Here is a 15,233-nt window from a genome sequence, read left to right as displayed (position 1 = left end):
CAGTATTACACACATGCTGGGCCAACGATACGCTCAGTGAAAAGAAAATAGAAAAAATCCCGGCACCAACGGGCCGAGGGGTTGCTGACCCTTCGGAGTTTGTCATTCACTAAGCCCGGAGCGGTGAGGTACTAACCAATGAAATGGAAGTTTATCTCCCCGCCCTCTTAGATTTCCCGGAGTACTTCCGATGTTAAAGACAGCTGTCCCGGATTTCGGCAATGCACTTATTTTCGTCACTTGATATTGCATCATTGAGATCCAAATTGGTTATTCTCACCATTCAAATGGTTTTCAATGATGAATGGGTTATCTTAAGCATGTCTGCCGGAAAAATAGTCAAGTTCACATAGGCCCGCCATGATAATTCATTGATTGAGGACGTCTCGCGAGGACATTTTACAACTAAGTCAACCAAAATTGCACAGAAAAAGATTCAAGGCAAGCAATTATGTAAATCCTTTTAGGTTTTATGCCTTGAACTCTTTTCTTTTCTTTTCTTTGCCATTCGACGCCGCACAATTTTTATGATTGATATTATCTGGTATTTCAAAGCGAAAGTGGAACCGGCAGGTAATATTTACTTTTAGTCATCATCGTTAGGTTGAAATAAAAACTGCTTGACAACTCCATGGTTTGAAAGTAAAGCAGCACATTATTCAGTTTCAATTGACCAGTTTTCTTGCTTCTTCCAACCTTCCATTCTGACACCACATATACTGGCGATTTGATCATTATTTGAAAATTGGCAATATGTCTCCTAACAACCTCGATATCGAGAATAAGGCGGCCGAAGGCATCTCCTACTTTACTCCCGCCCAGACACCCCCTGCAGGAACTGCAGCAAACCCCCAGTCTAATGGATCAGCACCACCGAAGCTGTTTCAGCCCATCACCATTAGAGGGAAGACCTTCCAAAACCGCATCGGAGTAAGTTATAGAAAGAAGCTGGTCTTATTTGAACTCGATCCATACAGCATGCTAACCAACTTAAAAGTTGGCTCCTATGTGCCAGTATTCTGCTCAAGATGGCCATATGACCGACTGGCACCTGACTCACCTTGGAGGTATTCTCCAGCGAGGACCCGGTTTTGTTATGGTGGAGGCAACTGCTGTCCTTCCTGAGGGCCGCATCACTCCACAGGACGTGGGTTTATGGAAAGATTCCCAGATCGAGCCTCTGAATCGTGTTGTCGAATTTGCCCACAGTCAGAACCAGATCATTGGTATTCAGATTTCTCACGCAGGCCGCAAAGCAAGCACCAACGCGCCATGGGTGTCTGGCGGTACCATCGCCACCGAAGAGGTCGGCGGCTGGCCCAATAAGGTCAAGGGCCCTAGTGATATCCCTTTTTCGGACGGCTTCGCCCAGCCTAAGGAAATGACGTTGGAGGACATCGAGGAGCTCAAGTCGTCGTGGGTTGCGGCTGTCAAGCGCGCCATCAAGGCAGGTGTTGACTTTATCGAAATTCACAACGCCCACGGGTACCTGCTGTCCTCCTTTTTGTCTCCTGCCTCCAACAAGCGTACCGACAAGTATGGTGGCAGCTTCGATAACCGCATTCGTCTCTCGCTTGAGATATCTCAATTGACACGTGAGGCTGTTGGTCCTAACGTTCCTGTCTTTCTCCGTGTCTCCGCTAGCGACTGGGTCGAGAAAATCCTCCCCGAGGAGAGCTTTGGTGTCGAGGACACTGTCAAGTTTGCCAGGGCTCTGGCTGAGCAGGGTGCCATTGACCTGATGGACATCAGTTCTGGTGGTGTCCACCTTGCACAAAAGGTCACCTCCGGCCCCGGATTTCAGGTTCCCTTCGCCGTTGCTGTTAAGCAGGCTGTTGGTGACAAAATGGCTGTTGGCGCCGTAGGTATGATCAATTCTGGTCGTTTGGCCAATCAGATCCTCGAAGACGATGGGTTGGACTTTGCGCTCGTTGCTCGTGGTTTCCAGAAGAACCCTGGCCTCGTCTGGTCCTTTGCTCAAGACCTTGGTGTCGAATTCGTGATGCCTAAGCAGATTCGCTGGGGCTTTACTGGCCGTGGTGAATCTACTTACATCAATCCCTCTTCCTTCAAGGCATCCATGTTCGACTAAGACAATTTCTGGAAGAAATGTTCTGGTTCATATCATTAGAAAGGATTTAAGATTCCAATATACCATTTTGATACTCGTCTCGAAAGTGATTAATTAGAAGATCTATTTAAAAGTTTTAATTGACTGGCTAAAATAAATCCTACTCGCCCCCTATCATCGCGACTATGATACTCCTGTGATAAGCCACCAGACTTGGGAAACAGACTTCGTTATACCATTGATTTTGCTTAGTGGTCCTCTATTTGGCTGTCTTCATAGATGGTGGTCAGTCAAATATCAATCAATGGATAGATTGTCATTACATGACTATAGAGTGAGGAGAAACCTTGGTCAGATTTTATTTCAAATGGCTGCCATGCTTCGTTTAATGTAATTCACCGGCCACCTAGCGACGGAATTGAACACATTCGCCAGTTTATTCTTTCTGAGATCAAACATGCCGACCGAAGCTCCTTTCCAAGTAGTATTTTGACAGTTATAAGTCTCGTGCCTGACGCGCCATCCGTCACGAAAATCACCTTCTCAACAAAATCTAAAGCATTGAGCGTTCAATTTGAGGACGCAAGGGAAAAGAACACTAGAGAACAAATACAATTTTACTTGCGCAAAACAGCATAAGGACTGTGTCCTCGGTCTACTAAGTAGTAATAGTGTTGCTCCTTCTCTATACATACCAACTATGTAATATGTTGCTGCCCTATGGTGGGTATTTACATACAGTACTAAATACACGAATACAGTACGGAGACCTGCTGTAGCATGTGTATATAAGTAATCTATATTCTAATCTAAACCTAAGGCTTGAGTAGTGCATATCAATGTGACAAGATAATACCATAAATAAGGTGCACCAACAAGACCCAAGGGTTCTAGCCTCTTGAGACAAGGGTGAGGTGGGTTTCGGCCCCACTGGTATTTTACAGGACTCGAATTACCGGTTTTCCCGGTACCATAAAACCTTGAACCGATGCGAAATGGTGGAGTAACCCTTGAATCTTTTTGCACAGACCTGGCGATTCCCACATTCCAGCCCTGTGGAAGTGCGCAAACAGGCTGATAAGGCAACAAGGCATCATGAGATAGTAATTCCCTGACACCAAAAATTAGCTTAATTGAGCATTTGTAACTATCTACCCCTAAGGATTTAAACATAACTTTCTTTCATGCCCCTGTGTTCCACATGTTAGCTATGCCATTGAGCGATATAGGTTGCAAGAAATGATGACTAGGTTGAATAAACCCAATGCTATCTACAAAGGAGCGTGTCAGATAGCCAAAGAAGATAGAAAAAGGCCATACTTTATTTTATCTTCTAATAATATACGGGGTATACCATGCATAATTCGCGACACCTCTCCCATTGACAGTGATATGACAGTGATACAGCCCGTCCCAAGAAAAATCTGTCGTACTCATTATGGTTATCTGAACCGCCATTCTGATTTTCAAACGCTATTGGAAAACGCTATTTAAATTTATTTATAATATAGACTTCGACAAATTGGCTTAATCCTAGACCGTCCAGGAAGCCCATCCAGGAAATGACTACTCGTAAAGGCAAGGATGCAGCACGTTTCTCAATGCTGGTGCCCCCACTATCTTGAGAACTATATCAATTCCGTGTCGATTTTTTAAGTGAAGCACTTCTTAATTCCACTCTAAATTGATGCGTTTATCTGAGCTTTTACTATTTAGGATCACTTATGATGTAATTGCACCACATCTTTCTTTGAACTTTTAAATAAGACCGAAGTTTTGAAGCGCAATTAGAATACATAGTTTCACAAGGTATTCGAGATTCGCGGCCTGAACGGCCTTGCTTCGTCGGACTTAGATATACTGTAAAACCCGAAGCTGACAGGTGGAAAAGGCTTTGCTTGTGGAGTGGCGGGAGACCCACATTGGAAATTTCTCTGTTCGGACATGAATAGCACTTGCCGGAGATAAGGGTTCCAAATTCTACACAAGCCGTGAACTTATAATTAAGGTTAGCCCGTGTCGTTCTGTGATATTAAAGCTGTATTGAATTTTTCCTTTGACTAATATTCAACTCAAATATTCAATTATGTCCTCCCACCGATTCAAAGTCTACAAGGGAACTCCAACAGGAGAGATCATCGAGGCTGTAACAGAAAGACCTTCTCTTACGGGTGATCAGGTCCTGATTTCTGTCACTCATTCTGGAGTCTGTGCAACAGATGAGCACTACCTTTGCTCAGGAATTGCACTTGGCCATGAAGGAGTAGGCATTGTCGAGAAAACCGGGCCTGCTGTGAAGGCACTCAAAGTGTGAGTCTCCTTTGGGTAAATTTTCCCGCTTGTTTCGAGATATTGACAAAAATTCAGTGGCGACCGTGTGGGCTGGGGCTATACATCTGGTGATTGCGGGATTTGCGACTCCTGTATCAGTGGATTTCCCATCCGCTGTGAAAGTGGCCAACCCAAGATATATGGCTTCGATTGTATAGATTCTGGAAGCTTCGCTACGAGTGCCATCAGGTCCGAGGCATTTCTGTTTCAAATTCCCGATGATTTACCGTCCGATGCGGCCGCGCCGCTCATGTGCGGCGGAATCACTGTCTGGGCTGCTCTGACGCTCCACGGAGTTGTCAAGCCGAACGACGTGGTTGGCGTCATTGGTGTTGGTGGGTTAGGGCATCTTGCAATCCAGTTTGCTAAGGCTATGGGCTGTGAAGTTGTTGTATTTAGTACAACGGAGTCTAAAAGAGAGCAGGCAACCCAAATGGGAGCCTCGCATTTTATCACGACCCAGAACAAGTCTGAGTTGAGTGTTCCTCGGAAGATCAACCATTTGTTGGTCACCGCGTCTAAGGCTCCTGACTGGAAGCTGTTCATGCCGATCATGGCTAAGGGAGGCTCGATATTTCCCTTGACGGTGTTGGGCCCTGATGCCAAACTAGAAATTCCTTACCTGGAGTTTCTGGTCAGCGGACTTCATATCATAAGTACTCTGCCAAACCTGATTTCATACAGGTCCATGCTCCAATTTGCAGCTGGGCATGGTATTCGTCCAGTCATTGACAAGGACGAAATGACAATTGAAGGGATCTCGAGGAGCCTGAGGAAATTGAGGACCGGAGAAATACGCTACCGAGGGGTGTTGTATAGAAGCACTGAAGATTAGAATTTCTCCCTGGGACGGGGCTGTGGGCAAATGTGAGCTACATCAGCTTGAAAAAAACATATCTTTTGGCAAATCGAACCTTTGAAATATCTTCACAGCCACTCCAGTAGGCGATTTACTGTAAACAAGAAGTTTTCATTTACTTCCGTTTTCAATTACTTCCGACGCTGCAAATCGTCCCCAAATTCAAGGGCGTCACCATGCCGTGCCGGCGTCCGCATGGCCGACCCTGGTTTCAGGGACAGGCCGACGCCGACACTACTGCCAGACTTCTGAACGTGAATCACGACACCAAGCAGGTATTATCTTATGTCGATAAGTAAGCTGAGAACCGTATTCCCACCCACGTGCTATATTATTTTTAATTACTCGAGGAGCTCACTGGGGACCTCCTGAAGAACCCCCTGGGTGCCGATTGGCATATATTTTTCATAGCTGCGCTAGGAGACGCTGGAGATACGGAAGGACCTTATTGCGGTATGAGCCGTAGCCTAGAGGCATCTACCAGTCCGGATGAGTACCATTAGCTAGGTATACGTGGTGCGAGGGGTACTAGGCTTAGTATACCACCTATTCTCCTATAGCTTAGTATTTTTTGGTGGCGGCGGTAGTGAACGATATTACAGTAGACCACCCCTCGTGCTATAATTCTGTGAGTCAGAGAGGAATGATGATTTAAGATAAACGCTGACTGTTCAGGGCCGTCATGCCCGCCGCTGATGACATGCACAACCAAGCTGTTCTACGTCTTGCGAGAGAGAGGAAGGAGCCATGAAACGGAAAATTGCAGTGTTTACCAAGTGTGACATGCTATAAAAGCACGATGAGGCAAAGGTGACTCCACAACGAGAGCTATGAGGTATCTTGGGTGATATGGGAGATGCAGATTCAGGAGACAGATCAAGAGGCAATCCGCTAACTCACTGAAGAATACCAAGGAAATTCCGATCTGTGAATCTCACCTAGATGAACTGTTTAGTTACTCGAAGATGATCCAGTAATGAAGCTGCTTCAACCATTTCCTTTTTTAAATCACAGCATGCTTATTGCGTCGAATCTCACTCTCTTCTAAATCCGCTTTTCTTCGTTGTTAGTGGTCCGAAGAACTGATCGGTATTAACGTTTTCTTGACCCTAGGTCCTTTTGATATGCTATCTAGTCACTTTAGGGCGCTTGGAGAACATCATTGATTTGGTGCGCAATGGCGAATAAGGATATACACATGGAGGTTCAGCGATGTAAACTTTGGCGTCATGATGATAACTGATATTCGATTTATTCGATATTCGTATGAGATACCACAGATACTTGAAAATCAATACCAGCAAGTAATGAAATAGAATGAAACAGTAGTTATTGAGAAATTATATGACTAAAGTATATCGTATCTACTACGGTGTTTTGGACTGGGCCGCTCGCCTGTTGATTACGTTATGACATGGTATAGTGAACATTGGTTAGAGTGATATTTAGGGTAATCGCACGACCCGGGTGATTCTTAGCTAGATCTCACCCCTGTCATACTGCGTACTCACCCTTATCACCCTGGTGCGTGAGCGCAAAGCGGCGACCGGTTGTTTCCCCACCAGGCTAGACTAAATGATTGGCCAGCATGGCCATTCGACGGGTGGCTTAAACGCGGAAAATAGTCTGGTGGGTGTCGCCCGGGTGAGAATGGGGTGAGCGCCGCTTTACTCCTACGTCATCGGGGGTGAGAAGGGGTGAGTGTGCAATAGACGGGGTGAGAGACGGGTGAGAATCACCCTACGTCGTATGGCCCCGCACTGACCCTTTCAGCTGAGCTGGAGTTGAAATATGATTGGCCCACATGCCTCTCCCTGAAACAACAGTATCTGCACTTCGCCACAATTCATGTGCTACGAGAGTAAAATGACGTTTTCAGTGATTATATCAAAATATGGTGGAAATTTAATGAGCAGATGGGATACACGTCTATAATTTGAAAGAGAGCAAAGCCTCGTAGATTATTAAGTATCTATCTTTCACTTGTCTTACTGTAGTTGGAGGAGGAAAGTCCAGACTTAGATCAATATACGGAAGCCGCCTCGGGGGAATATTACTAGATTGTTATCTGCCACGTTAGACCGCCTTGCCCACCCCCTTCGAAATGGCTTACCCCTTGCTCATTCAGATTGTATTTTGTCTCCTGGCTTCCTCTTGTCTACGATTTGTGCAATGCTTCCTTCTCATCATGGAAGGAAGACCTGTGTTCTTGAATCCTGAAGGTACTCTTAGGCCGATGGTCGCTTTAGGAGGCGCAGCCGGCATATATCAGGATTCCTCTCATCATGATCAAATCATCAAGGCTCCTCTCAAACACGATACAACGGGATGCAGTCAAAAAGTAATTGAATCTGTGGAGCACAGAGAACAATACTCAGACGCTTGTATCGATCGCGAAAAGCTCATTTACCAATTACTTCCGAAAGATCCTAATATCTTGGACTGCCTTGCTATCACCAGCAGAGGGATACATTTCCCATATTTAAAGCGCGGAAATGTTCGGGATTACTTAACCCACTATAACCATTGCTTGACCAAAAGTACTCGAGACCAATGGATAGATAATGCTGACGTGGTATTATGCACGCTGTTTCACATCTTGGCCTTAGCACTACGTCTTCCCCTCCTCTGTCCTATATCTACTTTATCACGTGTTTCCTTTCTGACGCCGCTATTCCTTCGCTAAGCACACATCATGTCTCCCATAATGATCGATTTTACTCAAGAATAGTTGATCGGAAAAGTAGTAGATCTCGAGAGGAGATATGTTATGTCTTTATTGGTGGCCTTGACTCTTTCTAAAACGCCTGGCTAAAGATTAGGGGGCAGACCCAAAGGGGTTGAAGTTAGTTAAGAGTATCGATTTCAAGCAAGTTCAAGTTGTTTCAAGTTGTCTGACATGGTCTAAATATAAATCACTCATAATGCAGTAACATCGGAAGAATCATGAGCCCTGGAGGAACGAAATAAATATGACAATACCATGAGTGACATAGTACTTCTGAGTCCCCACCTCCCCTGGGAACACTGGCGGGCAACTGGACACTGCAGTAGATATCACACTTTTAACCTACTAGGAAATCATTATTGTGTAAATACGAAGTTAGATGCATGGATCCTTCCACATTTTGGATTACGCAACTCGCTTGTTAAATGCGTTATCACCTAGAACCATTTATTGGGAGTGTAAATGGCACTATGAGGGGAACCTTTCCCCCGTGGGCAATTGATACCGCTTAGTGCATTCAACCCACATACTTAGACTACAGGATTCAGCCGTGTCGGAGATGTTTGATATCCTTGGTATGAACTGGTTTGAACTCCGTAGATCTACTTAGTTATCTCCGTACCTTTGATCTTCGGATAAAATAAAATAAAATTTGAAAATAAAAATACTATATCAAGCTCGACATTAAATAAAATGCATTTAATTTAACATCACTGCAGGAGTAATTTATGTAAACATCCCTGATAAAAAGGATGAAAAGCCACCCGCCCCCTCTTTGAAGCGTGTGATCTAACCTTGGAACAAGTATTACAAAAGCCATCTGGCCTTCCCATTCTTTGAGAATGCCCTTCCCGGAGCCTCGCCAGATCAAGAAACCTCGCTTATCACTTAGTTGTATCGTGTGCCGACGACGCAAGGTTCGCTGCGATCGTGAACAGCCAGAATGTGCCAACTGTGTGCGCATGAAAGAGAAATGTGTTTATCAGGCCTTGGTCAACGACAATTCTGGCCGTGCGGGACCGGCATCACCTCCAGATAGGGCGATCAACAAACCAGATGCCCCAACGGAGCTTCCTTGGTCTCATTGGGTTCCACGAGACAGCAATACTGACAATACAACCTGTCCCATGGAGCCTTATACACAACCAAATCAGCCGTCAGCTGGGCCGATCCCCCTGTCTCCGCCTCGACAATCAGTTGAACCCCTTTCAACAGTACCATCATGGGAAGAGGCCATCCGGATTTCCGGCTTTCACGATGCGACCGCTGCGCGTCAGCTCAGCCCGGCAATTACCCGAAATCCTTCTCCAGTGCCATCGGCTGCACCTTTCCCGACCGACAGTGCCTTTTTAAGTTTAAGACGGGGCGGCCGCTCGCGGTATATTAGCCAGACTTTCTGGGGATTCGTTGCTGGAAAGGTGAGTTAGGCCATAATAAATGGAGTTATAATGTTATATCTTCTCCATGCATTATGGCTAACTTGATTCGGACTTTCTATAGGAGAGTTTGAGCGATGACTTCTTTGACGAGAACCGTCATGTCCGTTCCGATCTCCCTCTACCCCATATCTCCTCGGTCGGCATGTTCAGTCTCCTGCGATCTCTGCCCAATAAGTCTGTTAGTGATGCCTTACTTGAGATGTTCTTCGTTGCTGTTTGGCCGCTTGTGCCTCTTCTGCACCCGCCAGAACTGCAGGCACAATACGACGAGTTCTGGGAATGGTGCCGCAAAAATGAGACCTCTTCAGCACCGGAAAGACTTCGCGATGACCCTACTTTTATCTGTCTTCTATTTGCTGTTCTGTACTGCGGCGCGTCAGCCGCGCCAGCGACCAGCTGGACGCACACTAAACTCCAAGGCCTACAGAAGGAGACGACAGTGGGCCACCTTAAATCGGCATATACCACGAGCCTTTCCCTGTGCCAGCATCCGAAATATCCAACTTTGAATACTTTAATTTCCACCTTGCTGGCTGAATCGTTCCTTGGCTGGGCTTCTGAGCCGATGCATGATTTAATCCAACTTAGCACTACAGTGCGCACTGCACAAATTATGGGATTGCACCGAGAGTCAGCGTGGTCTGCACTAACTCCCATTGAACAGGAAACCCGACGTCGAGTCTGGTGGCACATTGTTTGGCTCGATGTACAGTGCAGTATCTCCACTGGACTGACTCTCTGCTGCGGGAGCGATGCACTAGAAGCGGTGGGAATGGTTGGAACTATCGATGAAGAAACCAACAATTCTGCCTCGTCTTCGCCGCGCACTGACTCTGCCGCCACTGGACCATCAGTGGCAATTCTATATGCCATTGGAAGATTTCAGACCGCACGCTTACAAGCAAGGATCGTGGCGAATATACAGAGTCCTGATGGCCCAACACAGGATGGGTTTGAAGAGTTTTTCGTCGATGCAAAGCAACTTTTAGAAAATATTGACTCGCTGATTGCGCACGTTCCTATGCAAGGAATCCCTGAAAAGGGGTGCATCCCGTTCCGCCTGGCAAATGCATCTCCATACACACACCCGTCGTTGTACAAGGAGGATGCGAGCCAGCCAACGGTTTTTGCGGCGTGGACGCGAATCATGTTGACATTACTGAAATCCGAAATAGCAATCCTCCTACAGAAAGCATCTTTGCTACCCCCAAACAGTAAAAGTCCGCAATCACATAAATCATGGACTAGGTATGACTTCTTTCCACATCTATTCTATTCCTCAAACAATATTCCTCGCGATGTGACCTGCCCTGCCATCGAATCTCCTTTGGCTTGAGTCCTTGCTTATCTATCTCTGTTCTGTTTCCAAAACAAAGAAGAAAGAATTATCATTGCTGACTTTAACATAATAAATATCTCCAGAATGAGCCAACTCTGCGTCAACTACTTGCGAATTTACCTTCAACTTTATCAGTCACCTGCATTCTCGCCATATTTGTGGTTTTGTTGCACTCATTATGTGCCTCTTCAATGCGCATTCATCGGCATAATATACCTACATCATTTCGAAGGCTCGAGGGAGACCTTAATGGCTCGATGTTGTATTGAAGAAGTTATACACTACTGCGTGGCCGAATATGCAGACCCAGAACCTGGCTCTTCCAGTATCCTCAAAGGTGCCGAATCCAATAGAGAGAGGAAGCGGGTGCCGTTGAACATCCAAGTTCTCATTGACCTTCATGCAAACTTCGGCTCATCTCTTAGACCAAATGACCAACCACCGCCACTATCGGACGCGAGCAGGTGTCATTTTCCACACTCTGCGCCTTATCTTGCCATCAAGGCATCCGATCTGCGTGCGTCATCCAACCACAGTTCCTCCGAGACATCTTCCACGACTACCGCCAACCAAAGTTCAAGTCATGAGACCCATCCAATTGCAACAGAACCCCGTGCAGGCTCATCAAGTAACTCTTTTACGAATGGGAGTGACTTGGGCATTGAAATGGACTTCTTTGCCGCCATTTCGGATCTGGATAGTTGGTCTTCGTCCTTGATCTCGGACCCTGACATTTTTCAACCAGATCTCGAGAATCCAAAGCCTGGCTATGATTTAACAACGGAGCCGGTCAATATTTCTAACTCCACTGGATCCACTGGATCCACTGGAGGGCTTGATGTCCATGTTTAATACCGCTATGATACATTTCTTTGCGCTTCGTCTTACATTTTACTCTCTATATGGTATAGAACAATGAATTGATAGACTGATTTGGCAATATTTATAAGCTTTTTGACTTGAAAGAAAATTGAGTTCTGTGGGAGTTAATTCTAAATGATGAGATTTTGATTCTAACCTTTCTTCTTCGAAGGCCGAATAAAGTGGCGTTGAGTACCATGAACTCCGGCGCGTAAGCGACATATCACTTGCATACGCGAATATACAGGGATTGCGATCCTGATCCTGTCGCTAAATTTGACGTTTTTCAGTTAATCCAATGTGATTGATTGCGTAACACTTATCTATTTGCAGTCCCTATGCAGCATAGACTCCGGTCTTCGCCACCCACAAATTCGGCCCCCATTCACGTCGGCCCAACAATTTACAGTCCCCCGCATATGGTATCCTAACCTATGGCGTCGCATATCGAGACAAAAAACCAGACTCGGCCGACGCGAACTCGCGTAAGATGGTTTCGGCATGCGCCTTAGAGCGAGGAACAACCTTACACCTGTAAGGTTTCGGACAAACAAGAAATCCTTCGGTATAACCCGTAATTGGGTCGGTATCGATCTCGACGGGGTTCCCGTTCTCATCTACCTCGTGTTCAAACCGAAAGCCCCACAGCAGTTTTGCGACACCGAGAAACATACTCCACTCAGATAGATGTATACCTGGGCAAAGTCGTCGCCCGGCACCATAGATATAGTGATCACGCTGCATGTAGTCGGGCGAAGCAGCAGAGTCGGAAGCAAGATTATGTCGGCCTTTATAGCGGGACGGGTCGAAGACTTCGGGGTTGGGAAAGACGCTTTCGTCATGGTGGAGACCCCAGACATTCAGGAATACTGTTGTTCCTTTCGGTAGCAGATACCCGTTGACCCAGTCGTCTTGGCTTAGTGCGTGCGGGAAGGCTAGTGGAGTGACGGGCCGCCAGCGCATTGTTTCTTTCACTATCATGTTGATATAAGGTAGAGATCTGAAATCCGCCCAGGTCGGCGAGCGGTTCTCTCCACAAACTGCATCGAGTTCGGCACGCGCCTGTTCCTGGATTTCGGGATGTTGTACCATGGCTTGGATCATAACTAAGAGCATCGTGGACCCTGTGTCAGAAGCGCCTTCCATCATCACGCCGCCTAGGAAGTCGACCTGGTTATCTGTAAGGCGAACTTTCTCTTGTAGATCTAGGACATAGTCCATGAACGTGTGGGCTCGTATCTGCGAATTTCGCTCTGCATTTTGACGTGCCTCAATGGCCCTTCGTCTGAACGATCCGTATAGCCCTTTCATGCCACGGCAAACCTCCATTGACCGATCAATCCAGTTACCCAACCAGTGTTGAGGGATCCATTTAAGCCAGGGAAAAATATCAACTGGGGGCGTGGCCCCTGTCTCCATAATCTTAGACCACTTTTCCATAATTTCATAGAGTTGCTGCATATGCAAAACATCGCATGATGGGGTACGAATACCGTACAACAGACTCATGATAATACTGTTAGTAGTTCGTTTGGGGTGCAGCAAATGATTTTTAGGAAATAGGAGGAAGTCGCGCATCATCTGTGTATGCTCGGCCTCGAGCAATTTGACATGGTCCTTCTCGCAATTAGCCGCCTTGAAGTGTTGATGCACTGTCTTGCGAAATAGGCGCCATGAATCGTTATTGTTCATGACAAGGAGATGATCACCACCGGTAATGAGATTCTGGCCGACATGGGATACAGGGCGTGAGCTGTATAGTGCGCTGCGTTTATCAAACAATTCTTTGACGAGCTCGCGATCTGTGATCAAGACCGCAGTGGCTGATCCAATGCGGAAACTGTAAAGCCCGCCGTAGGTTTTCGCCCATTCGGTGAATCTGTGGTTGTCAGCTGAGCATATATTGAGTGAGTTGGACCATAAACAGACTTTTGATGCACGCGAACGGAAGGTATTTGGTGGATATTTCCAATCAGAGGTAGGCCAGGTGGACCTATATTCTTTAGTTCTTAACCCCCAGAGATGAATATGGGGGGCTTGTGATACATACCTGGAGGCAGTTTGCTCAGTACTACCCAGTTTCTGAACACTTGCACAAGAATCCACAGTAGTCCCAGTACAGGAAGGGTCAGGTAAAGAGACACTTGTCACATGGATAGGATATTATTAGTGTGGTCATCAAATATTGACACTATGTATAAAAAAAAGAAAAGAAAAAAACTATGTCGATGAACTTAACATGCGAATTCGGCCGACTATCTGCTTATGTGGGAACCCCGAACCGAGATGAGATACAGACTCCCGTCGCCGTCGGTCTTCCAACTTGAAGGATGTTCAATTCGCCTTTCAACAGTTCTATTGGCAATTATCAATGTCTAGTTATCTTCCTCCCTCCGGAATCGCGGGAACAATTCCACAGCTGCACGCCTAGCAACCTCCCTCTCCTCCCTCCCTCCTTCTGGAAAATTTTCCCCATCATACCGACATACGTGTTGATAGTTTGAACAGGAGCATAAGGAAAGTCACTTCCATACAAAACATGACCCTTCTCTGCCAATCCATTCTTCCCAAGCAACAACTCCAAGTTCCTATGATCTCCCGAAAGGGCTAAGTCGAAATAAAATTTCTTCACCTGCTCCAGAAATACCTCGGGCGTAATTTCAGTCAAACTTGCATCGTAAAGCAAGTTCGCAGCGCGGGTAGCGAGGATAGGCAGAGTCCCACCTCCGTGTGATAAGATGATATTCACGTCGGGGTTCCGAGATATCGTCCCTGAGGTGATTAAATCCACGGCCGTTCGGCATGTCTCGTGCGGGTAATCGATAATCGGCTGAGGAAGTTTCTGATTGACCAAAACGGGCTTCTTTTGGGGGTCCGACGCGGTGTTTGTCGGGTGAATGAAGACTACTGCTTTTCGGTGATTGAGCTCCTTCCATAGTGGCTCAAAAGCTTCATGTCCGAGATACCCTGTTCCATTGTACCGCGTGTAAAGGGTGATTCCGTCAGCGTGAAGTATATCCAGCGCGTAGGCGATTTCCTCGATTGCGGAAGGGATGGTTTCGGGTGTCAGATGGGGGAGACTGGCGAAGAAACCGAAGCGGGTGGGGTTTTCTTCATGTAGCTTAGAGCCGTATTCGTTAATTTCTCGCGCAAGAGTGGCGGAGGCTGTCGGGAGATGTGCTAGAATTGATGTCCCTGGGGCCGTGAGGGAGAGAATGGCGGTGCGCGTAGAGTGGGAGCTCATAAGAGAGAGAGATGATTGCGGAGTCCAATTGGGGAGTGCCCAGCCTGATGGATCCCCAGGAGTCGATTTGTAGGCTGTGACTTCCGTCAGTCAAGTTTCAGATTTAGAAATATGTACCACTCAAAGTACCATTGACAAAGGCAGGGGGAATGAAGTGATGATGCACGTCGATTCGGCTCATTGTAACGGATTCCAATATGTGATTTTACTGAATACTGCGAAAAATCAATGTAGTAGAAACAAATGCAGGTCATATATTGGTCTTAAAATCATTAGCCATAAACCGATCATCCAAGTCTACGGCCGAGCAAGAAAGAGACCGACCATGCTCGGCCGGAGGACAGGCCTGTTAACCCTTGAG

General features: G+C 46.4%; 5 protein-coding genes across 5 annotated transcripts; 4 read left to right on the top strand and 1 right to left on the bottom strand.

Annotated features, from left to right (window-relative positions):
• Positions 1 to 753: 753 nt before the first annotated feature.
• Positions 754 to 2,092, top strand: N7520_003640 (NADH:flavin oxidoreductase/NADH oxidase; the record flags this gene model as incomplete). The annotated part of the gene is made up of 2 exons (XM_057137575.1): positions 754 to 930; positions 998 to 2,092. The coding sequence occupies 2 exons, from the start codon at positions 754 to 756 to the stop codon at positions 2,090 to 2,092; spliced, it is 1,272 nt and encodes a 423-aa protein (XP_056998040.1).
• A 2,065-nt stretch (positions 2,093 to 4,157) lies between these two features.
• Positions 4,158 to 5,237, top strand: N7520_003639 (NAD(P)-dependent alcohol dehydrogenase; the record flags this gene model as incomplete). Its single annotated transcript, XM_057137574.1, has 2 exons — positions 4,158 to 4,381; positions 4,439 to 5,237. 2 exons carry the CDS (start codon positions 4,158 to 4,160, stop codon positions 5,235 to 5,237), a joined length of 1,023 nt encoding a protein of 340 aa, XP_056998039.1.
• A 3,594-nt stretch (positions 5,238 to 8,831) lies between these two features.
• On the top strand, positions 8,832 to 10,764 carry N7520_003638 (uncharacterized protein; the record flags this gene model as incomplete). Its single annotated transcript, XM_057137573.1, has 2 exons — positions 8,832 to 9,407; positions 9,490 to 10,764. The coding sequence occupies 2 exons, from the start codon at positions 8,832 to 8,834 to the stop codon at positions 10,762 to 10,764; spliced, it is 1,851 nt and encodes a 616-aa protein (XP_056998038.1).
• A 252-nt stretch (positions 10,765 to 11,016) lies between these two features.
• On the top strand, positions 11,017 to 11,619 carry N7520_003637 (Transcription factor; the record flags this gene model as incomplete). The annotated part of the gene is made up of 1 exon (XM_057137572.1): positions 11,017 to 11,619. The coding sequence occupies one exon, from the start codon at positions 11,017 to 11,019 to the stop codon at positions 11,617 to 11,619; it is 603 nt and encodes a 200-aa protein (XP_056998037.1).
• Positions 11,620 to 12,060: 441 nt separating this feature from the next.
• N7520_003636 (uncharacterized protein) lies at positions 12,061 to 14,872 on the bottom strand (the record flags this gene model as incomplete). The annotated part of the gene is made up of 2 exons (XM_057137571.1): positions 12,061 to 13,507; positions 14,118 to 14,872. The coding sequence occupies 2 exons, from the start codon at positions 14,870 to 14,872 to the stop codon at positions 12,061 to 12,063; spliced, it is 2,202 nt and encodes a 733-aa protein (XP_056998036.1).
• Positions 14,873 to 15,233: the final 361 nt, after the last annotated feature.

The sequence above is a fragment of the Penicillium odoratum genome, assembly GCF_028828045.1.
Source record: "Penicillium odoratum strain IBT 22623 chromosome Unknown utg000003l_segment0_segment0, whole genome shotgun sequence".
Classification (NCBI taxonomy): domain Eukaryota; kingdom Fungi; phylum Ascomycota; class Eurotiomycetes; order Eurotiales; family Aspergillaceae; genus Penicillium; species Penicillium odoratum.
Note: the sequence above shows the minus strand (reverse complement) of the source record. Positions and strands in the feature narration are given on the sequence as shown.